The 27,733-nt window shown below is 43.4% G+C and overlaps 1 protein-coding gene across 1 annotated transcript; it reads left to right on the top strand.

Moving 5' to 3' along the window:
* Positions 1-5,260: 5,260 nt before the first annotated feature.
* Positions 5,261-7,063, top strand: LOC136551499 (transcription factor MYB44-like). The gene has a single exon (XM_066543049.1). The coding sequence runs from the start codon at positions 5,412-5,414 to the stop codon at positions 6,462-6,464; it is 1,053 nt and encodes a 350-aa protein (XP_066399146.1). The 5' UTR covers positions 5,261-5,411; the 3' UTR covers positions 6,465-7,063.
* Positions 7,064-27,733: the final 20,670 nt, after the last annotated feature.

Here is a 27,733-nt window from a genome sequence, read left to right as displayed (position 1 = left end):
CTCCGACCATGTTGACCAAAGACCGCGCCAATCACGTCCCGAGCAGCTCCGCCGAGCTCCGACCACGTCCCGAGCGGCTCCGCCGAGCTCCGACCACATCGACCACGTCCCGAGCGGCTCCACCGAGCTCCGACCACATCGACCACCAGACCACGTCGTAATAATGATTGCCGCGAAGAACGGCGCTACGATAACCGCGACCACCGTCATGATGACAGGTCAGAAAGCTCGAGGACCGGATGACTTCATCACCGCCGACCGGATTTCTATCCAAAGATAAGTACACTTCTAATATTTATATTTAATATAATTTTTCATTACGACGTTTCTCCACAACGTCCTCGTCATGATTATTCTTCAAATAACATTTGTCTATGTATACAATCTTAAATATAACATACAGCTATACTTAATGTAAATCCTCGACCAGTCATGTTAACGCTCGATGTTTCCAGAAAAGGCCCTGTCTTCGGCTCCTCCCTACACGTGCACGAGCGTCTGCCCTCTGCGTTATGGGTGGTCGGCAGCGGCTCCTTAGCGACGCTTTGTTCTTCCTACACGTGCACGGGCTCCGCGCCCCGCGTTATGGTTAACGGGCTAGCTAGGGCTAGAGGCTCAGCTACATACTAACTGGTCAGACGATTTATATTAAGTATAAACACAAACTTCATATTAACACTGATGTTTACAAAGCACCAACTGCTTTATCACATCATGCTCATTTGCAAATGACTGCTGAGCGTCATACGCTATTTCTTCACTGCTGATTTTTTCTCCATAATTTATTATTTTGTACATCATGTACTACCATTCTACATATTTATATTGCAGGAATTTCGAGCTATGCTCGGGGACTTCGTCGCTCGCTTCTTGACCTACGCTCGGGGACTGCCTCGATCACTCTCCGACCATGGCTCAGGGACTTTATCGCTCGCTTCTTGACCTACGCTCGGGGACTGCCTCGATCACTCTCCGACCATGGCTCGAGGACTTCGTCGCTCGCTCCTCGACCTATGCTCGGGGACTGCCTCGATCACTCTCCGACCACAGCTCGGGATTTCGTCGCTCGCTTCTGGACCTACGCTCGGGGACTGCCTCGATCACTCTCTGACCACGGCTCGGGGACTTCGTCGCTCCCTCCTCGACCTATGCTCGGGGACTGCCTCGATCACTCTCCGACCACAGCTCGGGGATTTCGTCGCTCGCTTCTCGACCTGTGCTCAGGGACTGCCTCGATCACTCTCTGACCATAGCTCGGGGACTTCGTCGCTCGCTCCTCGACCTATGCTCGGGGACTGCCGCGACCACTCTTCGACCACAGCTCGGGAACTTTGCGTCTCAACTACATGCGACTGGCGACTCGCATACAGTTGGGATATTCTTTCTTGTTTAGACCTTGCTACAAGGCTCACACCTCGCCTTCCAGCAAGCTCGGGGACTACATCGGTACGATGCACCTACCGGTGCATCTCGTATCGCCTGTACGACGATTGGATTCTTAACTTAACTAGGAATTCTTTTTAGACCCTGGCACCACGTGCCTACGTCACCTACTACCAGGCTCAGGGACTAAGTGGGCACACTTCACCTTGCGGTGAATGTGCTTGTTTTTCGACCACTACGCCTCTGATGATCAAAGATGCTACGCTTCAAGACGCACTTACATTTCTTTTCAGAAATATAAGTGGGCACACTTCCCAGAACGGAAATCTTTTTCTTTCTTCTTAAGAGCACCATACATTCTTCGGACAACCTACTTCTCCGGCGACAACGGTGGTCGGAGGTGTCAAGAACTCAAGCCTCACTGTTCAGAGAAGGTTGAAACGGCGTGTCGCATCAGAATACATGGCGCTCGGGGACTAGCTGTGGGGGATATACCCCCGGGTACCACAAGATGGTACATGGGCCACACCATCCGAGGTGGCCTGGCCCGTAAGATCAAGGCGTGCACATCAAGATTATAAGTTGTACTAGATATTGTAATAGTACCAAATTGGATACTTTACTTGTAACCTTGTTTCTTCGGAGTATATAAGGAGAGACAAGGGTCTCCTAGAGGACAGGTTAATCTGTATACATCTCAATACAATACACCAAAGACACAGGATGTAGGATATTACGTCGATCAGACGGCCCGAACCTGTCTAAATCGCTGTCTCTGCGCCTTGTGTCACCATCTGGTTCCTGATTACACGCACCGTCTACCGATAATCTACCACCACGGGCACCCCCCTCGGTGGACTGCCGACCATATTTCGTCGACATACTCTCTCCCTCTCACTTGTAAGACCATCTCCTTCATCTATAAAAGGGGATGCGCTCTCTCCCAACAGAGAGATCGATCAGTTCACTAACACACAACAGCAGAACCACTAGGTTCAAACCTCGAGCACACGCTAGAGCACATAGCACATAGCGGAGCTCTCGTTACTCTCGGCCCTTCAGACCAGAGTCCGACCGAACCTCTTGTACCCCCCATCTTTCTCCCTTCCATTTGTAACCTCACTGCAAACTTCTAGCACCTGGGTTCAGGAATAAAGTCACCGACCGACTCAAATTGGACGTAGGGCACGTTGCCTGAACTAGTATAAACCCTGTGTCATTGAGTGTTAGGCCACCTCCGATCACAACGTACAACAAAACTACAAATATTTATGTGTTGGTCATTTTCTGCACCGACAAAACTAGAATAAAACATTAACTCTCAATGTATAGTTTTATTCCATGGTTTCATAGATATTTAATTCTATGACTCATTGAGAGTTAGTAATCGTATCAAGAGGGTTTCAAACCCATAAAACTCACTTATTCTCTTTCTTCATTAAAACATTGCTATATCATCAAAAAATGCATATGTCGCAAGCTATTAAATGCAAACGAAACTCTTGTGAAACTTTCATTGAGATTGGCCTCAGCAGATGCCTTTGCACGCATGCACACTTCAGCTGAGTCACGAGGCGCCATGCGTACAAGTACCGCGACCAACGCCCCACCACCGTACCGGCCAGCAGTCGCTCCCTGCTAGGATACAAACTTCAGGCCTCCTCTTAATGAAGAACGGGTGAATGGGCCGATGATAAAAAAATACTACCTCCGGTTTCGTTTACTTGTCACCGAATCTTTTACTGTAGCAATTTTGACCATATTTTTTCCTGCAAAAGATTTTTAGATACATCAAGTTTTCACATATATGATTCTTTATTGAACATACTTCATTAGTGTTATATACATTGAAGTGTCTAAGATTTTTTTAGAAGAAAAAATAGATGGTCAAATTTGCTACAGTAAAAAGTTGCTGACAAGTAAACACAAACAGAGGGAAGTACAAACTTCAGGCCCCGTTGCCGGTGTAGTGGTTTTGTTTCTCTATTCTGTTTACTCCTCCCTCCGTCCCAATATAACAATACACGTCGCTTATCAAACGAGTCAAACTATTTTTTAACATTGACTAAATATACAAAAAAATAATATCAATATCAACATCTCCAAATAAATTTATTATGAAAGTATATTCTACCACCAATCTAATGATATGTTATTCCGTATCAAACGTATTAATATTTTATATATATATTTGGTCAAAGTTAGTAAGTTTTGGTTCATCAATAATTGAGATGTGCACTTATTCGAAATACTTCTTGTCAGCATTTATATGTTGATGTTATCGTCCCGTGCTCACCCTGCTGGCTATCATATTATACACGTCACATACTGGTATAGGGCGTGTTGGGTTCTCTGCTACAGGATGCCACGCCGAAGCTTGGGCGGCGCCACAAAAAAGGTTACGTGCTTCGTTGGTGAAATAATTATGACAACCACAACTTTTCATAGTTGATTTTGAGTGTGGCAGCCAAAATCGGCGTCGCACCTTATGTGGTGGCGGTGGTGTGCTCTGGTCGGCAACCAAGCATGCCCATAATACCATATGTAATACCTCAAACAAATACGATCCTTGATTTTGGAACATTACCTAAGATTAGCGTAGGACATGATCCCTGATTCCTCGTCTTGTAACAAAACACATCCTAATTGTTACGATTAATTAAAATACGCTTATAATCCAGATAGAGGAAGTATTTGACTCCAATGTGAATTGTTTCTAACATTCTTTTATCAGGAGCAAAGGCGGACTGTGCAAAGGTTTGTAACACCCGAATTGAGCTAGTTCCCGTTTTAATTGCACGTTTCCTATAGTACAGATGCCTAAAATCAAGGATTGAGAGAAAGATCTGAGAGGAAGAGAAAGTAGATGTATAGTGCTGGTTTTCTGGATGGTTGGATTTATGTACATGATCTAATGGCTACTATACATCACCGGAAAAACCTTTAAAATCAGGCATCTCCCTTTTAATTGTTCTGCTATGCTACGAACACTTTATTTAAGAAGGGATCGAGGAACCTAACTCTGTTTTCTTAAATGGAAAAACATATTCTGGCGCAACGGCCCAGCGTTACAGCCGTCCGGAAAGAAAGCCGAAGGCCGGGCCCGCGGGCCGGACCAGACCCACAGAACTCCGAGTCCACGACCCTACCCAACTAAACGGGTGTTTGGTTCTGTAGTCGCTCCTAAAATTCATGTCATATCGAATATTTAGATACTAATAAGAAGCATTAAATATAAATTAATTAAAAAATCAATTACCTAGATGGAGGCTAATTTTCGAGACGAATTTTTAAGTCTAATTAATTTGTCATTAGCATATGTTTACTGTAGTATCACGTTGTCAAATCATTGACTAAATAGGCTTAAAAGATTCGCCTCATAAATTAGTCATAAGTTATACAATTAGTTTCATAATTAGTCTATATTTAATACTTCATATATGTATCTAAATATTAGATGTAACATGAATTTTAGGGTTCCTACGGGAACAAACAGCCCCTGGCCCAGGGCCAAACCAACCGTCTCCCCCGCCCCCAGAGATTTTTCATCTCAGATTTCTTTTCTTGTGTTTTTTAAAAAGAAAGTCCGTTTTGTTGGTCGGGGTGTGGGCGGGCGGAGGACGCGTGTCCCCGCCGCCAGCTGTACCCAATCCACCCCCAACTGCATGTCTGCATCTGCCATCTGCGATCTGCCTGCCCGCCCATCTGGAACCACACCACCACGCACGCACGCACGCACACGCATTCCGCTCCGCTCCGGTGAGGCGGTGACCTCCCACCGTCTGACCGGCTGGAGTCATCCCTTCACATCTGCCAATCTCCTTCCCTCCCTTTATATATCCTCCTTCCCTGCCTCTCTGCAACCTTCACTTCCCACTCCACCTCTCTCTCCGTACGTCTCCTCTTCTTCTTCCTTCCTTCCTCCACCCCCAATACTTGCCTTCGCTTCTATCCAAGCTCATCATCGCCTCACAGATCGATCCACGGACCAGGCCACACGCCCCAAGACTAGTTTCGAGCAAACAAACATGGCGTCTCCTTCTCCGTCCTGCCGTGGCAGCGGCAATAAGATGGACGTGGACCGGATCAAGGGCCCCTGGAGCCCCGAGGAGGACGAGGCCCTGCAGCGGCTCGTGGCCCGCCACGCCGCCCGCAACTGGTCCCTCATCAGCCGCTCCATCCCGGGTCGCTCCGGCAAGTCCTGCCGCCTCCGGTGGTGCAACCAGCTGTCGCCGCAGGTGGAGCACCGCCCCTTCACGCCCGAGGAGGACGACACCATCCTCCGCGCGCACGCCAGGTTCGGCAACAAGTGGGCCACCATCGCGCGCCTCCTCTCCGGCCGCACCGACAACGCCATCAAGAACCACTGGAACTCCACGCTCAAGCGCAAGTACTACGCCGCCTCCGCTTCCGCCACCGATGCCGCAAACGGCCCTGCTGCTGGTGCTGATGCCGACGACGAGCGCCCGCTCAAGCGCACCAGCAGCGACGGCCACCCGGGGCTCTGCTTCAGCCCCGGGAGCCCGTCCGGGTCCGACCTCAGCGACTCCAGCCATCACAGCCTTCCCTCCGTCATGCCGTCAGCCGCTTCTGCTGCTGCTGCCGCCGTCACCTCCCAGCAGCAGCAGCAGCAGCACTTGTACCGCCCCGTGCCGCGCACGGGCCGCGTGGTCGTGCTCCCGGTGGCGCCGCCTCTTGCGCCGCGGCCGCCTTCTCCGCCCCCGGCACAGCAGCCTCCGGCGACCTCCTTGTCGCTGTCCCTCTCCCTGCCAGGGCTGGACCAGCAGCCCGAACCATCCCCAGCGACACCGGCACCGGCTCCGCCTCAACCTCCTGTACAGATACATCATCAGCAGCCAGCTCCTCCTCAGATGCCGCCGCCGCCACAAGCCCAACCGAGCTTGCCGTTCCAGCTGCAGCCGGCAGCAGCGCCGTTCAGCGCGGAGTTCCTGTTGATGATGCAGGAGATGATCCGGATCGAGGTCCGGAACTACATGTCCGGGTCGGGATTCGATCCGCGCACCGACGGCGCCGTGCACGCCGTGAGCAAGCGCATGATGGGCATGGCCAAGATCGAGTAGTTTCAGCAGACAGCAGCAGCAGGCGTCCAAGAAAAGGAAGGAATCGCCGATCGATCCGCGGCGGCCAGTGCGTGTATGAACCAAGAACAGCGTGTACAAACAGAGGCGGTGCAGTGCGGCAAGTGAAGAGAAGAAGAGCTCCATCCAACCCATCCATCGGCTTTTTAGCTCATGCGAAGCCGTCGTTTAAGCAAAATCATATCCCGCGTCCCAAATTCCTTTGTTAATCTAGCCATTTCTCTACCTTTTTTCTTCTTCTTCAATTTTTGGCCCCATGTCCAGTGTAGCTAAAGCTCTCCAAGCAAGCAGAGACGTAGAAAAGAGGCACGGGACACCGCCACCTGAATAAGCTGCAGAGCAAGCTCGGTCCTGTTCGCTTGAGCAATTTTGAGTGCTTTTCTCTCACAATATTTGAACATAAATATCAATATAAGCTAAATTTCAATATAAACGAACAGGACTTCTCCTTGCTGCTGGTGGTAATCAGTAGAGTTTAGACTTTAGAGTACAATACTACCAGACAGACGGAGTATGCATCCTCGAAATTGTCATGTTCTTGTACAGAGACGGGAAAGAAATGAAGAAGATGAATGAATCAATCAGGCCTCAAGTTTCTTGGATCGTGCAAATTTGTCTGTCCTGGGCTGTTAGTACTAACCACCTTGTTTCAGTTTGTTGGATAGTACAGATACACTAGAATGGTCTACCAGGAGCTGAGCTCATCTCCTAGTAGTCCTAGTTAGATGGAGATTTTTGTTTGTGCCCGTGCTGTAGTGGACCAGTGCTGAGCTACTCCCTGTTTAGGATTCTTGACGGTTTGGGAGTGTATGGAACTATGGGGTGTTTAGTTACCCCTAATTTCAAACTTTGGCACTATACAAAAAGAAGATTCTCCGTCACATCAAACTTGTGGTACATGTATGGAGTACTAAATGTTGACGAAATAAAAAACTAATTGCACAGTTTGGTTGTACTTTACGAGACGAACGTTTTGAGCCTAATTAGTTAACGATCGGACAATTATTACCAAATAAAAACAAAGCGCTACAGTGCGCTACAGTGATCCAGAATTCAATCGGCGCCAACTTTGCAAGGAACTAAACGTGGCCTATGGATGGATGGGCAAAGGCAACGAAAGGACGAAGAGGAATTATATACGGCCATGATGGCTGCCAGCCAGGCAGCTAGCCGGCCGTTGGCAGAAGCTGCGGCAGAGTCAAGTGAGACCTTATTTAAATCTACTACATAAAGATGTAGGTTGTCACGTTAAATGTCATATGAGATGTGTTCGGATATAAATAAAAAAATAAATTATAGAATTCGCTGATAATTCATGAGATAAATTTATTAAGCCTAATTAATTTATAATTAGCACATGTATTTCTATAGTACTATATTGTCAAATCATAAATTAATTAGGTTTAAAAGATTCATCGGGTAAATTAGTCGTAAACTGTATAATTAATTATTTTTTAAATCTATAGTTAATACTTCATGTATCAGATATTCAAACAACTAAACAAGCCCTGAGTGACCGTGAGAGCGGAGTGGAGAGCGCAGGATGAGCGAGCGACAGCTAACTGCCTGCCTGCCTGTCCAGCACTCCCGGCGGCCTGGCCTCCATCCGTGACTAGTTTATTAAGGGCGTGTTTAGTTGGGGAAAAAGTTAGTATTTAACTACTCTAGTACTTTTGTTTTTATTTGGTAATTAGTGTTCAATCATAGACTAATTAGGCTTAAAATGTTCGTCTCGCGATTTTCAACCAAACTGTGCAATTAGTTTTTTTTCATCTACATTTAATGCTTCATGAATGTATCACAAGATTCGATGTAATAACTACTATATCACTTATTGAGAAGTTTTTTTTAACTAAACACGAACTAACTGCCTGCCGCTTCTGCTTCACAGGCAGGCACAGGTTCCCTTCTTCAGCCTTCAACTTTCCCATGGACGATGACCATCCCATCCATGATCCATCCCATGGACGACAGCTTTGAAACGGCACTGTAGGAGGAGGCAGTAACACGGAACACAAGGGATGGACATGGACGTTGGTGGACTCTCCTCATCCTTAGAGACCAGACAAGACGAATAAGGAGAAGCCAGAATGGAGGAGGATCCGTTCCTTGCTCCCGCAGATTGCAAGTTGCACGAGTAACCAGCGCCCAGAAACACATGGAACAACAAACAACCAGCTAAACTGACCCACACAATAACTTCGCTCGCATACCACCGGAGTCAGGCAGCAGGAGTAAGGAGTAGGTGAACTGAGTACGTTCATGTTCATCAGCAACCAAAACGCGCTTTGCCCTGTACTGTAGTGTACACCACCTTAGATTAGATGACTAGTCTCCACGCAACTTGCTCGGAGAAGACCGTAAGAGTGGATGGCCAAGTGACGATTGAAGCAGGAGCATGAAAAACACACACAAATTGAGACAAGTTTTAAATTTGGATCCACCAAAACTTTACATTAGGGCATGCTTGCTGGGGTCGTGGTCTTCGCTGTAGACAAGTTTACAGCCTGTTCGGGAGACCATATCGTATCGTGGATTATTTACTGCTGGCTGGTTTGGTGTGAGAGAAAAACACTGTTTCTGATTGAAAATTTACGATCGTTTACGAGCAAGCGAACATGCTGTAATATAATCGTTGGCTCGTTGCTAGTATTCTTGATGGACAATGCCTTTGGCAATTTGCAAGTGGACACAGTATAGGCCCATAGGTCTCAGGGATAAAAAAGATGAGTTGATTAGTTCGAGTAAAGGTAGTTTAGCCTGTTGTCCACCATTCTCTCTCTCTCACAGATAAAAACTAATCAGGGCACCCGTGATGATATAAGCTAGTTACTAGCTCTAAGTCAATTTCTTTAATAATGCTAACTTTTAGTATATAGTTTATAATATGGATAGCCTCACATAACACTCTCACATAATCTTAGATTGTGTGCATGAGCGTAGGTCATCAAGAGCCAGTTTTTCTCTCTTCTATTAAAATATAAAAAAGATGCTTAAAGCTAGCTTATGAGTCCATTGTTGCAGGTGCCCTTATTTTAACGGCAACAGTGTTACAAGTAAATTGTCACCAATGAACTTGCTTTTTATGGAGAAGCCATTGGTGGAGTTACATATAGGCCAAAGGGGGCCATGGCCCCTCCTTGCTGACCGAAAACTTCCTTAAATAACTATCAAACCGACGATTAAAACAAAAAATTATGTATATTAAGTAAGAAATTAGTGCTACCTGGACTTTTTCCTCCCCGCCAGCTTTCTGGACCTAATCGGGCAGTTGGTGACCATGAAGAAGGGTTGGGTTTCAATTACTTAGACATTGGCATTGCACTTTTCCCTGAACTTCCTGGACTTAGTACATCTACTACATGCTCATTAGCTAATTGGCTTGTTGCTTGCTTGTTTTTTTTTTTTTGGCTATGATGCTTGCTTGCTTGTGACTGTGATGTATATTGCAAGTGCTCACCCTATGCACCTTGGGGACTGCTTGCGCCATTGCCGAAACCAGGGGGCTAGCGTAGGGCCCGTGCCCCCCCCCCCCCCCCCCCCCCACCCCCACACACAGATCAAAAAATACCAGTGAAAAACTATTTAAATACCCCTATAAATATTGCAATGGACATAATATTTTTCCATTTTTACTCATCTTTTATCATAAATTATGATTTTTTATTATGAATACTGACTATATATGGACAAGCATTGAAAAAATTATTGAGACCTACACTTATATATATAATTATAACACTTATAACGTGTCATCATGTTTGTCCGATCCCCCTTAATTAAAGTTGTTGGTTCCACCATTGAGAGAAACCATGTTTAAACAATGTCTTTCATGCTAAACTGGAGGATGTAAAATTTTCAGGGAGCAGCAGGGGTGCCGATCGTTTATGCATGGACATACAGAACTCAACGCCACCATACAACATGGTCACTCCACGTGCATCCCACTATAACAGCTAGTGTCGCTCAAACATGGGCATGACAAAAAAAAAAAACCAAAATTCAATAGACTGGAGCGTCGGATGTTCTTGTCAAGACACAAAAAAAAAAGAAAGTTTGTGCATTGAAAATGTAAACCTTTCAGATTATGAGTCGTGAAAATTTTCCATGCCAACACATGTATGAAAGCAAAACTATATGAATTCTGATACCTTTATTAGGGCCGTTTGCTACAAGCACACATGTGCTAAGGAAATAGACTAACCGTTTGAAATTTCAAAATACAAGGCAAAGTTGCAATCCAACGTGTCATAGCCTCCAAAACCAAACTATATTGCAAAACCGTGCAATTTAGACTATAAAAATTTTTGTATTTAAACACGGCACCAACCTTTTGGCCCCAGCATTTTTCTGCCCCCAACGTCGAGCCTTTATATTGCATTTGTAACATTCCTAACAAACATCAGTCCTGGCAAACTGAATCGACGACGTATATATGTTTGCAGATTGACTTATCTTCTTTATATTTGCAACGTTCAACTACCAGATAGATATATGCACCTGAGAGGTCCGATATGTTTGTTGACTTATATTAAATTCATTCAAGAAGTGGCACAACTAAACTAAACTAGACGACGATGGGATCGGATGCCTTGTGTTTTTCTTTTATGATTCAGCATGTCTGTTTGTTCCGTTAGTTGATGAGGTCAGGCAAAGCGGCACCATGCTTGGTTGTTGGTGGGTACTGCCCTGCCCCAGTGGCCCCCAAACTGCTCAACTCCGACTCCGACTCCGACTCCTACTCCTACTCCTACTCATCAAGAAGTGCACAAAAGCCTGCTGCTGGCTACAAACTGAATGCCCCATGCCATGCAAATCTCTTTCTGTGGCGGCCTGCTGTTTGAACGTTGGCATCGGGTATATATTCAGCTGGTTACGCGTTGTTTTCGGGGGCAGTTTGTTGATGATCACTATACTTGTGATGATTGTCGGCAGCCTGATCCCCATCCGATCCATAGCTTGACACTGACACTGACATGACCTGACCACCCAACATAGGTCCTATTCGCTTTGCTGAAAAGTACTATTCACTGATTTGTTATGAGAGAAAAACATTGTTCGTTCGCTGAAATAGTACGGCTCATAAGACAAGCGAACAAAATATATATATATATATATATATAAACAAATGTACATTTTTAAAGTAGCAGGGAGTACTCCTAGCAGTAGTAATCTAGTGGTGGTATGCTTTATGTTACTACTGATGACTACTGCTTGCTAACTATCAGTACAGACACACTGCAACTGCAAAAGCAAGTGTCCTCTCACGCGGAAAAGCAGATAATCGGCCAACCTCTAGCTGAAAGGATCAAGGCAAGGCGAGAAGAAAGAAAAAAGGAGCCGTTTTCTGTTAGGGCGTCGTCGACGCTGATGTGGCGTGTTGAACGGCGAGGGAAAGCAACGGAGACCAAACCCAACCTGAACACCCTGCAGCTTCCATTCTCATGCATGCATGCCAGTTGCATGTGTGTGAGAGGTGGTTAATCAGTTGTTGTTGTTGTTGTATTGGGGAAGGGATGGAGTCCAGGTGGTTAATGGCGACCAGAAGGTGAATGAAGCCACGGGCTAGCTAGCTGCTACTTGTGTACCGTGTTGCCACGAAAGGTTTGGCACGGCAAGGCAAAATTGCCGACCACGACAATGTAACAGCTAGCTAGCGGCAGCAACCACACAACAAATTCTCGGCTCCGTCACCACGTCGCGGAGAGCACATCTGGCGGTGCCGAACTGCCAACCAGGCGCCCTGCGCCTAACCGTTCCTGGCAACCAAAACTTAGTTTGTTCCATTTCCAAACACAGTTTCGCCAAATTTAACAGCAATCAGCTTCAAAACAGAGGTTAAAACTCACTTTTAAAATTACTTTCAAGTTTTCTTTTGAAACCCCAGAAGGCTTTTACAATCCAACAATATTAACCAAAATTATAGCTTGGATTCAGGTACCCAAAAAAAATGGAACTTTATGCAACTCATGCACCAAAATTTGGCATCTCATCCGATAAAATAATAAATAATTTCATTCTGGGGCAGTTTGGATCCCTTCATTTTAGAGAAATTAAAATCTACTTATTGGATTAGACTATTTTGCTTGTAATTTGGCATTCCACAACTTTCCCAATCTCACGAATAAGCCTATCTCAAATTCATAGGGTGGAAGATGAAAATAGATTCTATAGATCAGCATTTTATATTTCTACTCTTTAACTAATAGCACACTCTTCAATTCATTTTTCTACAATAGAAATGCAATATATAAAAGTATGTCTCATGTATGGCTAACAATAATATACAAATATATTTCATATATAACTATATTAACTTAATTAATCTTTGACTAAATTATAATTATTAGAATGAATTCAATTCCAAGAATCCAAACATAGATTTCATATATAATATGCGACCCGTTTTCACCTCTGCATGATATTGCAAGCTTTGTGTATGAAGAAAAGCCTTGTACCGGCGGTACTTATTTGGTTTGTACAGGCATTTTTATGAATCACCAATATAAAAGGCCAGTGAAAATCAACGTATTTCTCTGGCTTAACTTAAGAACTGCATATGTAAATAAATCGATCTATACTGGCGGCATACTTACACAAACCGTCAGTATGAATAATTTTCCTGAATTTACAAATCAGGCAAAAATAGCAAAAAAGGAGAAGAAGCTCACTAGCCAGACCCAATGTCGATGGTACTTTTTTACCTGTACAAGCATTTTTATAAACCACTAATATGAAAGGCTAGTGAAAATCAGTGTATTCTATTGGCTTCACTTCAAAACCATCTGTGTAATATTTACACTAGTAGATTTCTTAAGGATGTCACCATTGTAAATCGATCTATACTGGCGACATGCTTATAAAACCATTATAAATCATTTTCAAAATTTGCAAATTGGGCAAAAAATAGCATAAAGAACAAAGAGGAGAAGCCCAACGTGTGTGGTTGCCAGGGATCGAACTAACAATCTCAGGCCTCGCACGTTTCTTCTTTAACTACTATGCCTCAAGTTTTAGATCTCTTCTACTACTGTAACTTTGATTTAGGTCATTTCTTAATTTGAGGTCATCCAAAAAAATTTAAAATAAGAATTTTAAAATCAATGATCTTAAAGCATAATTTTCAGGGCCTAAATGATTTCAAATGAAAAAGTAATCAACTACAAAATTGCATATCTTTTCAAGTACTACAACTTTCCTTCAAATTATTTCTCCATCTAAGATAATTTGAAAAAACAAAAAATTGATTTCAAATTATTTGTATGGGTGCCAAGTTAAGAAAACTGCTAGTATAAATACATTTCTATTGGCGGTAACATTAAGGAAATCTCCTGTATGAATGATGTATTTATACTGGCAGTTCTCTTAAGGTTACCGCCAGTATAAATCCATACATTGGCGATAGGCTTAAGTACCTTACCATCAGTGTAAATCCGATTTATATTGGCGGTAGGCTTAAGTACATTGGCGGTGGGCTTAAGAGGACCGTTAGTGTAAATAGAGGATTTGTACTAGTAGTAATTTTGAGAGTATCGCCAGTATAAATATGCGTAAATTTCACTTGCGGTCGTTGAACTTATTAGGAGTTCTCATCTAGGTCCTAGTACTTTTAAATTGCGCATTCAACTCCTTAAACTTTGTCCCAAGTTCTTATCTTAGTCTCGGTACTTGCAAATTGCGTACTCAGGTCCTGAAGTCGCATTGTTGTACCATTATGGTCCATCCACCCCTACACCACCGTCCTCACCTCTGCACACCATAGATGCCCGCCTTACTTGCATGGCTACATAGCCACGTAACACTACACCATGCTCGCCCTACTACACTAGGCCTGCCTATGTTGCATCGTTGGTGGCTCGGTGTGATGCCACACCTATTTTTGCCACGCTAGGCCATGCCATGCTTGCCTGTGCCGCCATGCCACGCGCCACACCTGTGGCTCGGTGAGAATGCCAGACACACCTTTGTAGCTCGTGAGAATGAGCATGAGCTCCTGCAAGATGGGGGAGATGAAGGAGTGCAGTGGTGGTGTTGAATGCGATTGCTGCAAGGCGGGTGGCGACGATGCCACAGTGAGGTGGAGCAGGAGAGAGTCAAGCGAAATTGAGGAGGACCATAGCGACGAAGGATCGGCAGGAACATGCGATACAGCAAGGGCATACAAAGCAGCATTATAGGTCCTAGGAAGCTAGGTCTACATATCCCTCTTGAGCTCCTGCCACACGTTCCGTCCCCCGTGTGCTACACCACTATAGGCGGACGAAGTGTGGCCGCATGAGTGTGTTATTGGGTACATGCAACGCAACGGGGGGGGGGGGGGGGGGGAAGATGATGGATTGGGATGGTAGAGAAATACAAGTTTAGGGTGTTAAGTGTGTATTACGGAAGTATCGAGACCGGGATGAGAACTTGAGACAAGTTTAAGGAGTTGAATATGTAATCTAAAAGTATCGGGACCTGAATTAAAACTTAGGACAAGTTTAGAGAGCTGAGTGTGTAATCTGAAAGTAACAAGGCTTAGACGAGAACTTGTGACAAATACGAGAACCGTCAGTGAAATTTACTCTAAACATATTTACACTGACAGTTCATAGTCAATGATCTATAATTCTTGTTTTACCTATGATTATTATAAACTGTTTCTATATCAGTGGCGGGATCCGGTGACCTTAAGGTCACCAGGACGAAGGTCCAGAAAGATGAGAGGAAACCCCCAAATAATTTGCTGGGCTTGTCCTGATGTACACGCGTAGGAATGAGTATATATATGTACCGTACCACAGACCGGGGGCCACGGCACGGCTCCGCTGATGATGGAATCTAGGCAACAACGACCCTGTTGGTCTCTTCTGAATTATGATATGAGCTTCTCTGTAAGGCACTATTAGCCACCTCACACCCAAACATGTTCATGCATGCCCCATGCGTTCCTATCTAGTACTTGGAGTACGAGTAATAATGCTGCTAGTGCAAGTACAAATATTATATATATATATATTCGTCGGTGCTTGGCCACCGTAGCTGCAGGCCGTGCCTATCCACAACGACAAGAAGGTCGAATATAACGCTGGATCAGGCGGTCAGGCCCCGAGCAACAATTATATGCAGTTGCGTACGCATGCTGCCTGTTAGTGTTAGGTGTCACGCACGCACCTTTGACCGCTACAACTAGATGGCAGTATAATTTAGTACTTTATTTAGTTTTACCTTACCACGCGCCATTTGAGTAGTCCACGTACGTCCCTATACGTATCTTATTTCAATCCATCCATTGACGTGACACATGCTTCGTGTATAATACTTCCTTCCTTTAGGAAAGAATACACTCTAGCATACTACCAAGTTAAGGCTGTCCGCACCGCAGACCTGCAAGCGCACCTGCAGCACGCGCGCGCGCCTGTAAATCGTTCGGAAGCGTAGCGGCCGCACAGCGCTGCGCCAATTCCAGCATACCTGGCTGCACACACGCTAAATACTGCAGCAAGAGAGAGAGAGAGTAGGTGAGAGAGAGAAAGGGGAGGAAGGGAAATAAAATATGGAATAGTGGGTATAGAGTATGGGATAGAGATAACACGGGTGCGGGAGAAATGGATATAGAGTAGAGAATCTCGATGATTAGGATAGAATATTCCTTTTTAGAGATGGAAATAGAGGTCAACGAGTGCGAATAGCCTAAAAATTTTACCTATCAAAACAAAGTTAAAATGCCTTAAATTTGATTAACTATATATAAAAATATATAGTATCAATTAAGTGTCATTAGATTTACGATGAGATATATTTTCATACTATATTTATTTAGTGTCAGAAACATTTAATATTTTTATGTACCTGTTTAGTTAAATTTTAGAAACATTGACAAAAAATATACCTAAAATTGTTTTTTTTAAGATAGAGGCAGTATTTCTCGTCTCTGCTAATAAGGGCCTGTTTAGTTCTCAAAAATTTTTGTGCAGTATCTATCACATCGAATCTTACGGCACATGCATGGAGTACTAAATATAGACGAAAAAAAAACTAATTGCACAGTTGGGTGAGAAATCACGAGACGAAACTTTCGAACCTAATTAGTCTATAATTAGACACTAATTGCCAAATACAAACGAAAGTGCTACAGTAGCCAAAACCCAAAATTTTTTACATCTAAACACGCCCTAAACCAATTCAACATCACGGACTACTAGTCTATAGTAGTATTAATCATGCAACAAGTAGCTAGCACTGATAGTCTTCTATTATATATATACTTTTATATACCTTGTTTATCATGCATGATGCAGATCCACGGATAGCTCATTGGTTGCATATTTTACAAAGCTCAAAATGATGAAGCCGACGTCGCTTTCCAAGCTTTACTTGTCCTTTTGTGCTTTAGTTTGTTCATTCACATACCAGTACTATATATATCTATTCACTTGTAACCACTTCGTCGTATTGTACACATTATATGAAGCACAACAATCTTTCTTTGGATCTGGGGGCACTATAGTAGACATAAAATCCAGTCATCATCCATCTATGAATGATTGACCGATATGAGTTATGAGAACACACTACTATGTATATATTTGCCCCCCTAATAAATAATCTAAAGTAAAAAGCTATTGGTGTCCAAGAAATCATATGCTACGAATATTATATTAGTAGGCAGCTGAAATTACGGTCAGCATTTGGAAAAATGGCCAATGTTTCTACAAATCGTTCCTACAATTCAATAAACATAGCTAACAAGAAATGGGACACGTACAACAAGGGCTTAGTAAGAATCCTGTGATACCGGCACTTGTAATGCGACGTAAGCGATCGACTTCCTACCTTTTTAATTTGCACGGGAAAATGAATGAAAAAGTACGTACGTCTACTTGTTACCACTGAATAGTTGGTGTTGCCTGTAACGGCTCGTGTTTGCGACTTCCGCGTCGACTTCAGGTGGTGCTGGTCAGGAATATACGTCTCCAACTGCTTGGAGCCAAACCTTCCAACTGCCACACTGACGTGTCGCAGTCGCAACTGCACGTTCCATCACCACCCATGGCGGCCGTGGCTGAGAATTCAAGGAACCAAGCTAAGCTAAGATGCGGCCGTTAATTGCACTTGCGCATGCGACGACAACGTGTCGCCGTTTTGGTTTATATGACTTGTGAGTTGCGATCGCCCACCTATCTAGAGACTGTTATTAACAAATGATGGATGTAGAAACACAAACAAACGTCCAGTACTACTGCTATTTTAGTTAATTTGTCAAAATACCAATTAATTTCCAGTGCTAGCGACCTTAAATTGACCTCTTGCCGGCCGCTATGTGTGTATGATTGCTCAACCATTATATTGTGACTTGCATTTCAACGAAATGACGTAAACTGACGAAACCCTTATATACTACTAGTAATTGGTCTCGAAAGGGAGCTTCATTCACTGTGCAGACAGAGACAGTAGCACCAGGCCGTCCCCGACTGCCCATGGGTGTGCGGCCCATGCGACCGCAAGGGCCCCAAAATTCTAGGGGCCCAAAATCTCTGGTGATAGCCCAATACTATACATGCCTTGTGTCTATTTGTTTTGGTCCAAATTCTATAGATGGAACAGTGAGACAACCTCATCACTAATGGCATGTTTGGATGTTATATTGGGAAACCTGCCGGACACAGGCAAGTGCTCCCAGGCGCTCGATTTCCTTAGCCTGGGTCAGGATTGCTTCCTGGCAGGCAGCATCCAAACACTATTTTAGAGCTCTCCACTTGCATTGCTTAGTGATTCATATGGTGATTAGTGTAGGTGCTTTACGAAGTGCTTAGGCTAGTTAGACCATCGCTTATGCGTTTGTTCTAGGTTTATGCCTAGTGTTTAGTGAGGTTTGTATACCTCTTGCTATTATATGCTTGCGCACACCATTGTTGTACAACGGAGGTGCTTGTAGTCTTGCAAGACCACACCAACCATGCATATTTGTAGTGTGGCTGCCACCGTGTACCGGAGAAAACAAGACCCACGACTGTTCGACCAGAAGCTCGATAGTAAAGACGGTGGGGAGTGGTCTAGAAGATGCCATATCGAAGACCCACTTACGCATGGGGAAGGCCTGGGGCTCTCCACGGAGTTACCCCACGCGGGAGCTTGGCCCTTGTGAGGGCATCCTTGCGAGGGGCTCCAATGAGGGCTAGGGGGAAGCGAGGAGCTTCTTGATACATCAGTAAAAATACCAAAGTCATCGATGGAAGTTTACATCTCTATCTCATTTTAAGCTTCTGCATTTACATTGTGTACCTTGGTCGTGTGGTTTAACTTCCTAGCTTAGTGGATAGGCTAGTTGATAGGATTGGAACATAGGTTGTATAACTCTTTTGCGATAGAGATAGCAACGCATCTAGCAAAACCTTAGATGATGCACACCTAGATGGATTATTTTTCTTGCATAGGTTTTGATTAGGTTGAAGTTAGTGGTCATAGTTAGAAGTAGATTTTAAGTTGTGTGATTCAAACCCCTCTTATGCGTCACGATCCCTTCACGTCCACCAATAGGTCAAGGTTGCAGTAGCATAGCATAACAGGGTAGGTTACATCATGGAAGAATAGGGCTCGGTACCATGGAAGGACACACTAACTCTGAATACGATGGTGTGAGTCCAGATCACACATGAGATAGGAACAGGTGTGACGATACTGTAGAAAGAACAAGTCAACAGAAGAATGTCTACGTCTATAATATTAGGTAAAGATAATGATAGGGTCCGTTCTTAGAACTTGGTTCGATGCAGTTACGATATTAGATAGGGCAGAGGTCGGCAAAACAAAAATGGCGAGGTAATTGCGTATAAAAAGGGGCGGGGGGGGGGGGGGGGGGGGGGGGGGGGGGGGGGGGGGGGGGGGGGGGTTGGGGGTTGTGGTCGGAGATCAGGTGATATAGTGGCGAACAGTGGAAGCCCTAGGTGGGTGGGTGAGCAAGGCCACCGGGCAAGGAAGTGTGGTGATCGAATTTGGTTGAATAGGAGATGCACCGACGGTTCTTTAATTATTAGTGGTAGTCGGGTGAGCATGCAACTTTACATTTTTGGACCATACATGCACTGACGATTTTTTAACTATACATGTGGATATAGTATTTTTCCGAATAATTGCCAATTTGTCCCATGCTAATAATCCATTTAGTCTTGTCCCTTCTATAACTGTCGTCGATCTATATATATCAACATCGGTTTCAGATCAAGCACGTCCATCTCTAAATGCAGGGGAACCAAACCTTCCAACTGTCACTGATGTAACCATGTAAAGGATAGAGGCCATATGGTCCACGGAGATGGATGTGACGCACTGTCACAACCTAACTTTGAAACGTATCCTCTCCTCACCTGCATTAATAAGATTCGCTCCTGAAAGAAGACAACAAATAAAGCCTTCGTCGTCGCGATTATTAGCTACCGGTCTTGGAGCTGATTCGTTCTCTACTAGCACTACTATGACCTTTCAACCAAAAATTCGTCAAACTTTCATTCTTTCTGAACCAGCCAATTGCCTACAGGCTATTAAAATTGATGGGTTGATCTCAAGCAACGGTTAAAAGGCGAGTCTGAAAGAGCAACTTCCCACGCCGCACCTTGATTTGGAGGTTCCAATTTAATTATCTCAATAAAGAGTTTCATAGTATTATTTTCAAAACTGTCGCATCATGTAAAATAGAAAATTATAGATAAAACATCTATACTCAATACATAGTTTCATTCCATTTTTCGTAGACATTTCATTTTATAACTCATATAGAGTTGGTAATTGTACCAAGAAAGTTTCATCTAGATAAAACTCCTTCTTTTTTTTAAAAACGTTGTCATGTCATAAAAAAACTTATGTGGCACTCAATTAAATTCACATAAAACCCATATAAAACTCAATGAGAGACTAGCCTTAACCCTTTTGGTTATGAACCTCCGATGCACAACACACTATTAAAAGGGTCTGCTAGGTTTAATTTGCAGTAGTGCAGGACTGAGCATCAGTCCCAGTTGAAAACCCCCCTTTAGTCCCGGTTTTCTAACCGGGATTGCGAATCTAGGACTAAGGGCCTCCCTTTAGTCCCAGTTCTAGAAACCAGGACTGAAAGTTGACCTTTGGTCCTATTCGCTACCACCAACCGGGACTAAATGGGCACCCAGACCTTGCCCCAGGGCCGGCACGTTTAGTTCCGGTTGGTGTTTCCTGCCGGTACTAAATGTGCCTTTTTTCCTTTTCTTTTCTTTTTCTTTTATGATTTTTTTTTCAATTCAATTCTTTTTGTTTCAATTAGCTTTTCCTATACGAATTCTACGTTGCTAATATACGTCCATATGTATAAGGTTCTGTTCGAGCATTATACATAAATAACACACTAAAATGTATGAAACTATATATACTAATATTTCAAGAGCTTGTACATGCATGGAATATGTACATAAAGTAATAAAAAGCTTGTACGCATGTCCTTGGGATTTCATTCAATCCTAATCTTCATTATGGATAGGAGATATTCTTCCTCTGTCATAGTGCTGCGCGCCACTAGGACTTATGACCTGATCCATAAGAAATCCTGCCAATGCCTCTTGAATTGCTTTGATCTGATCACTCCGTATGACCCTTTGCTTCGACCATTCATGCTTCAATTCGATTGAAAACGGAAAAGTATGAATATATATGATTATATATATGAATACAATGGTAATAAATAAATTGTATATATTTTTTACGTACTTTGAGGACCTCTTCACTTGTTTTCATTGAGTATTGCATGAGAAACTCGCAAACGTAGTATCCTCATAAGTTGTTCCCCGATTCCTGCCGCAGACACCACTTTACGAGAAAAAATTCATCATCAACCAATGAAGCATCGTCATAATGAATTGAACTAAATAAAGATGCGGTGACCTAGCTAGTACTTACTAGGTATTTGACTATATCCAAAGGCACCTTCCAATCACCACGGTGTTTCTTAGTGAATGTATCCCAAGCACTGCCCAATAAAATAAATAAATGGAGTTATTCCCCATGATATCAATAAAATGGCTTTAGAGAGTATATAGTGTGCGAGACCGAATTACCTCTGGAAAATATCTATCATTTCTTGGTAATCTTCTTGGGGTTTTCTTAGCGAGTCAAAGTTTTTTATACGACTGTTGGGCATGTCAATGATCACCAGTAACCAGTGAAAGCTGCATGTTTATACTCTCAACATATTCTTGAAGTTGTATCACAAGACATCAACACTCACTTGAAGTTGTGAGGGAAGAGTATCATTGTCTTTTCATGTTGGTTATCTAAGAACCTCAACATATTCTTCTCCGCTTGAGGTCGCATCTAGCATATGGAGTAATTTGGTCCTTGAATGTGCAATACAGATCCATGAAACCAACATGAGTGATCCTTTTGTTTTTGACCTATAGCATCTCATGTCTACATATATATAGTACAAAAGAATATATACAGTGTGAGGATAATTATATGTAGACAATGAACTAACATGCAAGTTACTTTAATTGTAGAAAGAATCACTTACAGACACCAGCAACTAAGGAGAGATTTGTCGAGAGCCTCCTAGTGTAATAGTTGGTGTAATTCATTGAACTCAACATGTACAATATCATCGCCGAGGAAGTAATGCTCATGTTTAACTCTGACAAGAAGCCATTTCTTGCCCTTCCTACACGCATCTAAGTATCACTTGTTTAACAAGAACATTTGCGTACCTAGTGATTTACTGGACTTAGGGTTGACAAGGCTCTTGCCATACTTATAGGTCTAGAATATATCAACACACTTGGTTCTTGGTGGCGATCCTCCCCCCTGGATGAGTTGTTCCAGTGTGATACATGTTGTGTCCATCAACATATTTAGTTGCTCCATATTGATTGTACTGCCTTGTGCATTTATACAATCATCCTCGACAACTAGGGGGTTGACTAATTGCAAAGATTATTGTCCGAGCCGTGCAGTATCTTTCCCTGCTCTCTTCGCTTTCTGCGATGCCTTATATGACTTATTGAGATAGCGCTGATAGTTCGATAATGGCGGGGGCTTAAGTGCCTCACGCTTGCTTTTTCTCATGAGCAGAGACCCTTTTCCTTAGTTCTTGTTGAGGTAGGAACATCGGCTTTGGCAGGTTTCTCCTAAGTTCACACGTCTCTGCTACACCTTGGAAGACAGCATCCACTTCTTTTTGTACCGCCGCTCTTGATTCCTCTTTAGACTTCTCGTAAGCCAGCTTCTTCGGAGGGGGCTTCATTCTATGGCTAGGCTTTCTTCTTCACCGAGGACTTCCCCTAGGGTGAGGACCTCCTCTTATGCCTCTACGCATGTGGGAGGTGGAGGTGGGGGAGACCACCTAGGAGGAGATGGATATGGAGATGTAGCCATGCCATGGAATTCATCATGATCGTCTAGAGCACTCTGATGATCAGGGGATGGAAGAACTACACTTAGTTTGGGAGACCTATGAGTACAAAAATGATTGAGAGTAAATTGTTATTTAGGCGGGAAGCCAATGCAATAATTGAGAATGATTGAAAAACGGTTTCGTTCACTTTCATCCACACCTATGATGAGGTAGTTGAGGATGAGGCGACGGAACCCTAGCCGGCTGCCTTATTAATGATGTAGCGCTTGCGCCATACAATGAATGAATGCTCTGCTTGTCCTACGGTCTTCTCCCCATTACCTCTAGGAAAGTCAAGAGCCACTTCCCTATAGCCTTTGACAACTCTATCCACCGAGATGCTATAATAGCCAAGTGGAATTGGATTCCCATGGCTTCTTGGTGTCTTGTCAAGGTCCATAGGAGAAACAACACTGGTAGCCACCACTATTGTGCTATTCCCCATGGGAGTGTGCAACTCACATGGTGTCATCTTCTCAATGATGTCATCCACGGGGAATCGTTGCAATGCGTTATCTAAATTTGGGAGCTCAGTGGAAGCGCAACTACTTCTTAGCTGAGGGGGGCTAATGTTGACTCTAGGCTCTGATGTTGACTGCCTTTGGCTACTCAATGCTAGTTCCACTTGCCATTTGATTTCCTCTTGCATTCTCGCATCTAAGTTTTGTTCTCGCTCCTACGATCGAAGCACCGCCACCTCTAACCTGCGGATCTACTCTACCTCCTCGTCCTTCCTTCTCTGGTGGCTTCTGTATCTAGCAGCGTCCTTAGGGAAGCCATGCTACCACAAAATCAACCCTTTGCCTCGTGTTCGCCCAGGGTGTTCAGGAGTCTCGAGGGTGTATGTTAGCTCATCCTTCTTTTGGTTGGGCACAAAGGCACCACTAGTAGAAGCAACTAAAATATCAAAAAGTCTTCGTGCTGCTCTTTCGATTGTTTCACCAACAACCACCTCCCCGGTCTCTGGGTCCAGTTTCCCCCCATGTGCAAAAAACCAATTCTTGGAGCGTTCGGGCCAATCGATTGAAAATGGTGCGATCCCTTTGGCAAGCAGGTCTGCTTCCATTCTTTCCCACCTAGGAATGACACTCCTGTAGCCACATGATCCCATGCTATGATGGTATAAATTTTGTTGCACATTCTCTTGGTTCCTTCTCACCCTACCTCACCCTCTTCCGAGGTCTTGTACCTCACAAATTCAGGCCATTGGTACCTCAACTTTTTGTACGGACCATTATTATTGAAATTTGGAGTTAGATTCTTCTTGACAAAATCATTGTACAACTTCTTATTCTAGGTCTAGAATTGTGTGGCCATCTTCTTGAGAGCCCAACTTTTAACTAGTTTTTAAAATCTTCATCTCTTGGTAGCTCGAAATGTGTAGTGATTAAATCCCAAAGAAGGTACTTGTCTACATCAGAGACAAAACTGATGCGAGGATCATCCTTCTTCATTTTCCATTCACGGGCGCTGATCGGGAGCTTGTCCCTTACAGGAAACCCATAGTGGTTTACAAATTTCTTTGCATTCTTGATTGGTAGGAGCTATTTGCCGGTATTGGTATCGACTTCTATGATTATGTACCAACCCTCCAAAGGTTTTGTCGGGCCTCATACATTTTTACTTTTTGTTGATGTCGATCATAGGGCTACTTACATAGAAACACAAAGATTTAGTTATATATATATACATATATGAATGGAATTATGCTTAGTTTCATATATATAAGAGATGGAAGATTATTAACAAATATACCTCGCCAACATTTTCTTGCACAAGATTTTTTTGCTCATCATCAAAATTCAAGTATTGACTATCGTCATCGAAATCTGACGGGTAGTTATTGGCCTCGTTGGGGCCATATTGATTGCCGACATTGATAATTGCCATCATAGCCTCATTCTGGTAGTCATCTTGTGGGTTGGCCATCTTAATTACCAGAACTATATATAAATGAAGACAATATAGTAGTCATGCATATGCTAATGGATCGAGTCAGGGGCTAAAACTTAAATAACTATAGAATTCAGGGTTGTTATTTACGCTAAGCTCTAGTTAGGGTTTGCATGCGCGGACCTTGATCACGTTATAAGGGTTTGGAGCGGAGCTCGGCCAGGTTACGGTTTGAAGTGAGCTTTGGATATTAGGATATATTGGTGTATATAAATATATCAAAATTCATGTAACACTAATAATGTCAATATATCAAATTCAGATATATACCAAAAAACATGGCACTAATAAAATCAATCTTTTCAATTTTGAAGATTCAAATATATTTCTTCATCATTAACAATTTCTACAACTATATTGTTTAATTTTCTACATTGACTTACTGCATATATATACTCAACATTTTTTCTATATATATTATAGTACACTACTACAATTTTTCTATTTTGTCTACAAATAAAATCTATCTATTTTTCTATATTTTTGTATGCCGAAAAAATAATATGCACACACACGCACACGCTCATACACACACACATAAGCACACACTTGCTCACGGATGATGGCAGCGGGGATGATGGTGGCGCGGTTCTGGCGAGGATGATGACGACGAGGGTCGTGTGAGGACAAGGACAACACGAGGCACTCCAATCCGGTGAGGATGAGGATGGAGAGGGACAAGGACAAGGGGATCGACGACGCGCGCTCCGACGAGGACGAGGACGGGGACTACATGCACCGGTGAGGACGAGGGACGAGCGAGGCGCGTGGGCCGGTGTGGTCTGCCAGAGATGAGGTGCGCGTGCATGTGGAGCCAGGACAAAGCGCGAGTGCATGACGAGGCGGTGCTAGAGGTGATGACGTGGTGTGCGCATGGAGCCAACAATGATGAGGATGAGGATCGATGACGGTGGTGAGGATGAGGAGGACGGCGGCGGTGGATCTAGATCTAGGCGAGGATGAGGACAACGATGGTGGATCTGGATCTTGGTGCCTCGCACGGACGGGAGAGGCACGAGCATGGCTACCGGTGGAGATGGTGGGAGATGTGCGACGGGGACATCGATGAGGTGTGGCGGTGCGGGTGGCTCTTAGGCAGAAGAACGAGAAGATAGAGGGGGAGAAAAAGAGGAGGTGGTATATAAAGGGGGACCTTTGGTCTCGGTTGCAGCTACGGCCCAGGACTAAAGGACCTTTAGTCCCGAGTGGTGGTTACAACTAGGACTAAGGCCATGGTGCAGCAATGGCCCAGGACTAAACGTGATTTTTGGTGGTCCGTGAAAATGTAGCCCATCTTTAGTCCTGGGTGGTTGATCCACCCGGGACTAAAGGTGGGGTGCAGTTTGAATTCCCGCCAGTTTCCATAGGTTTTCCTTTTTTATATATTTCTTTTATAAATATGCAGAGACCTATTAATTGCCTAGTAAATAAAATACTAGCAAAAAAATTACAAAAAAATTCCTGGCCCTGATGTTGCATTATTATACACAATAAAATATGTAACCTAAACTCTTTTGTTTTATCGTATAAATATTTAACATAATGTAAATAATAATAACAATTTTAGCCATGCAAAAATATACTACTGAATTAAAATCATTAGAACTTTTGCTTTTCGACAAGAAATTAGTTTTCACATCTTATTAGCGTTAATCATTTGGTTTTTTATCACACAATCTCCGCAAGAAATCCACCATCAAGTGGAAAATACATTTAAGCCGTAGAAAAATATGAAAACATGACAGAAAAACCAGAAGTCACAATTATTACATAATGGGTCTAATACATCATCATATCAAGTGGGAACAACAGTGAACTTCCTCTTGATGTATGTCCCTTGGTTATGATCACGCTGTAACCATAGAGTGTCCTCATTATTTAGCTAGATGCTTGGGTCACTGTTCACTATGAAGGCAAAATTCTATCATTCTTTTCATAATCTTCTGACATATCAGACATGTCCTCGATTCCCATGATGTTTGTTTTTCCTGAAAGAACTATGTGGCGCTTTGGCTCATTGTCTGAGTTGTTGTCATTTTTCCCTTTCTTCGGTGTGGTATACATGTCCTTCACATAGAACACCTGATTCACATCCTTGGCTAAGACAAATGGTTCGTCTCTGTACCCAAGATTATTGAGGTCCATTGTTGTCATTCCATACTAATGGTCCACTGTTACCCCACCTTCGGTCACCTTCACCCATTGGCATTGAAACAAAGGGATGTTAAAAGAAGGTCCATAGTCTAGTTCCTGTATCTCCTCTATGCGGCCATAATATGTTTCCTTACTCTCATTCGAGTTTGTGGCATCTATGCGGACACCACTATTTTGGTTGGTGCTCTTTTTATCTAGGGCTATCGTGTAAAATGTATTCCCATTTATCTCATACCCTTTGAATGTCAGGATATGCCAAGATGGTTCCTTAGACAACAAGTATAGTTGCTCATCAAGACTCCCATCAGCCTGACAATATTTTCGCAACCAATTGCTGAAAGTTTCTAAAAGTGCATCTAACCCTTTAGTGGGTTTTGGATGATTGAGTGATAACATGATTAAAGGTCTAACCTATTCTGCTAAGTGTTGAACAGGAAATAGATTATCTCACAAGTACTTGATGAAAGCCAAAATAACGTGTTATTGTATAAACAATCTAGTACAAACATAAGACAACAATGCAGATGTAATTCATTCAAGGCTTATTCATTATGAGATTTTTATGAATTATGAGAAAGCAAGCATGTTGTGAATTGATTAATGAGACATGAGGGATTGCATATGGAATGGTCTCACATTGAAAGCTTGCTACATTGAAATAAAAAGACTTTTATACAAATAATCTTAATGGTTGATTCAACACAAAGTGTGACTTAATAGCTTGAGATGATGAAGATAGCAAGGAAAGGCT

The sequence above is a fragment of the Miscanthus floridulus genome, chromosome 4, assembly GCF_019320115.1.
Source record: "Miscanthus floridulus cultivar M001 chromosome 4, ASM1932011v1, whole genome shotgun sequence".
Lineage (NCBI taxonomy): Eukaryota > Viridiplantae > Streptophyta > Magnoliopsida > Poales > Poaceae > Miscanthus > Miscanthus floridulus.
This window is presented reverse-complemented; position numbering and strand designations above follow the sequence as displayed.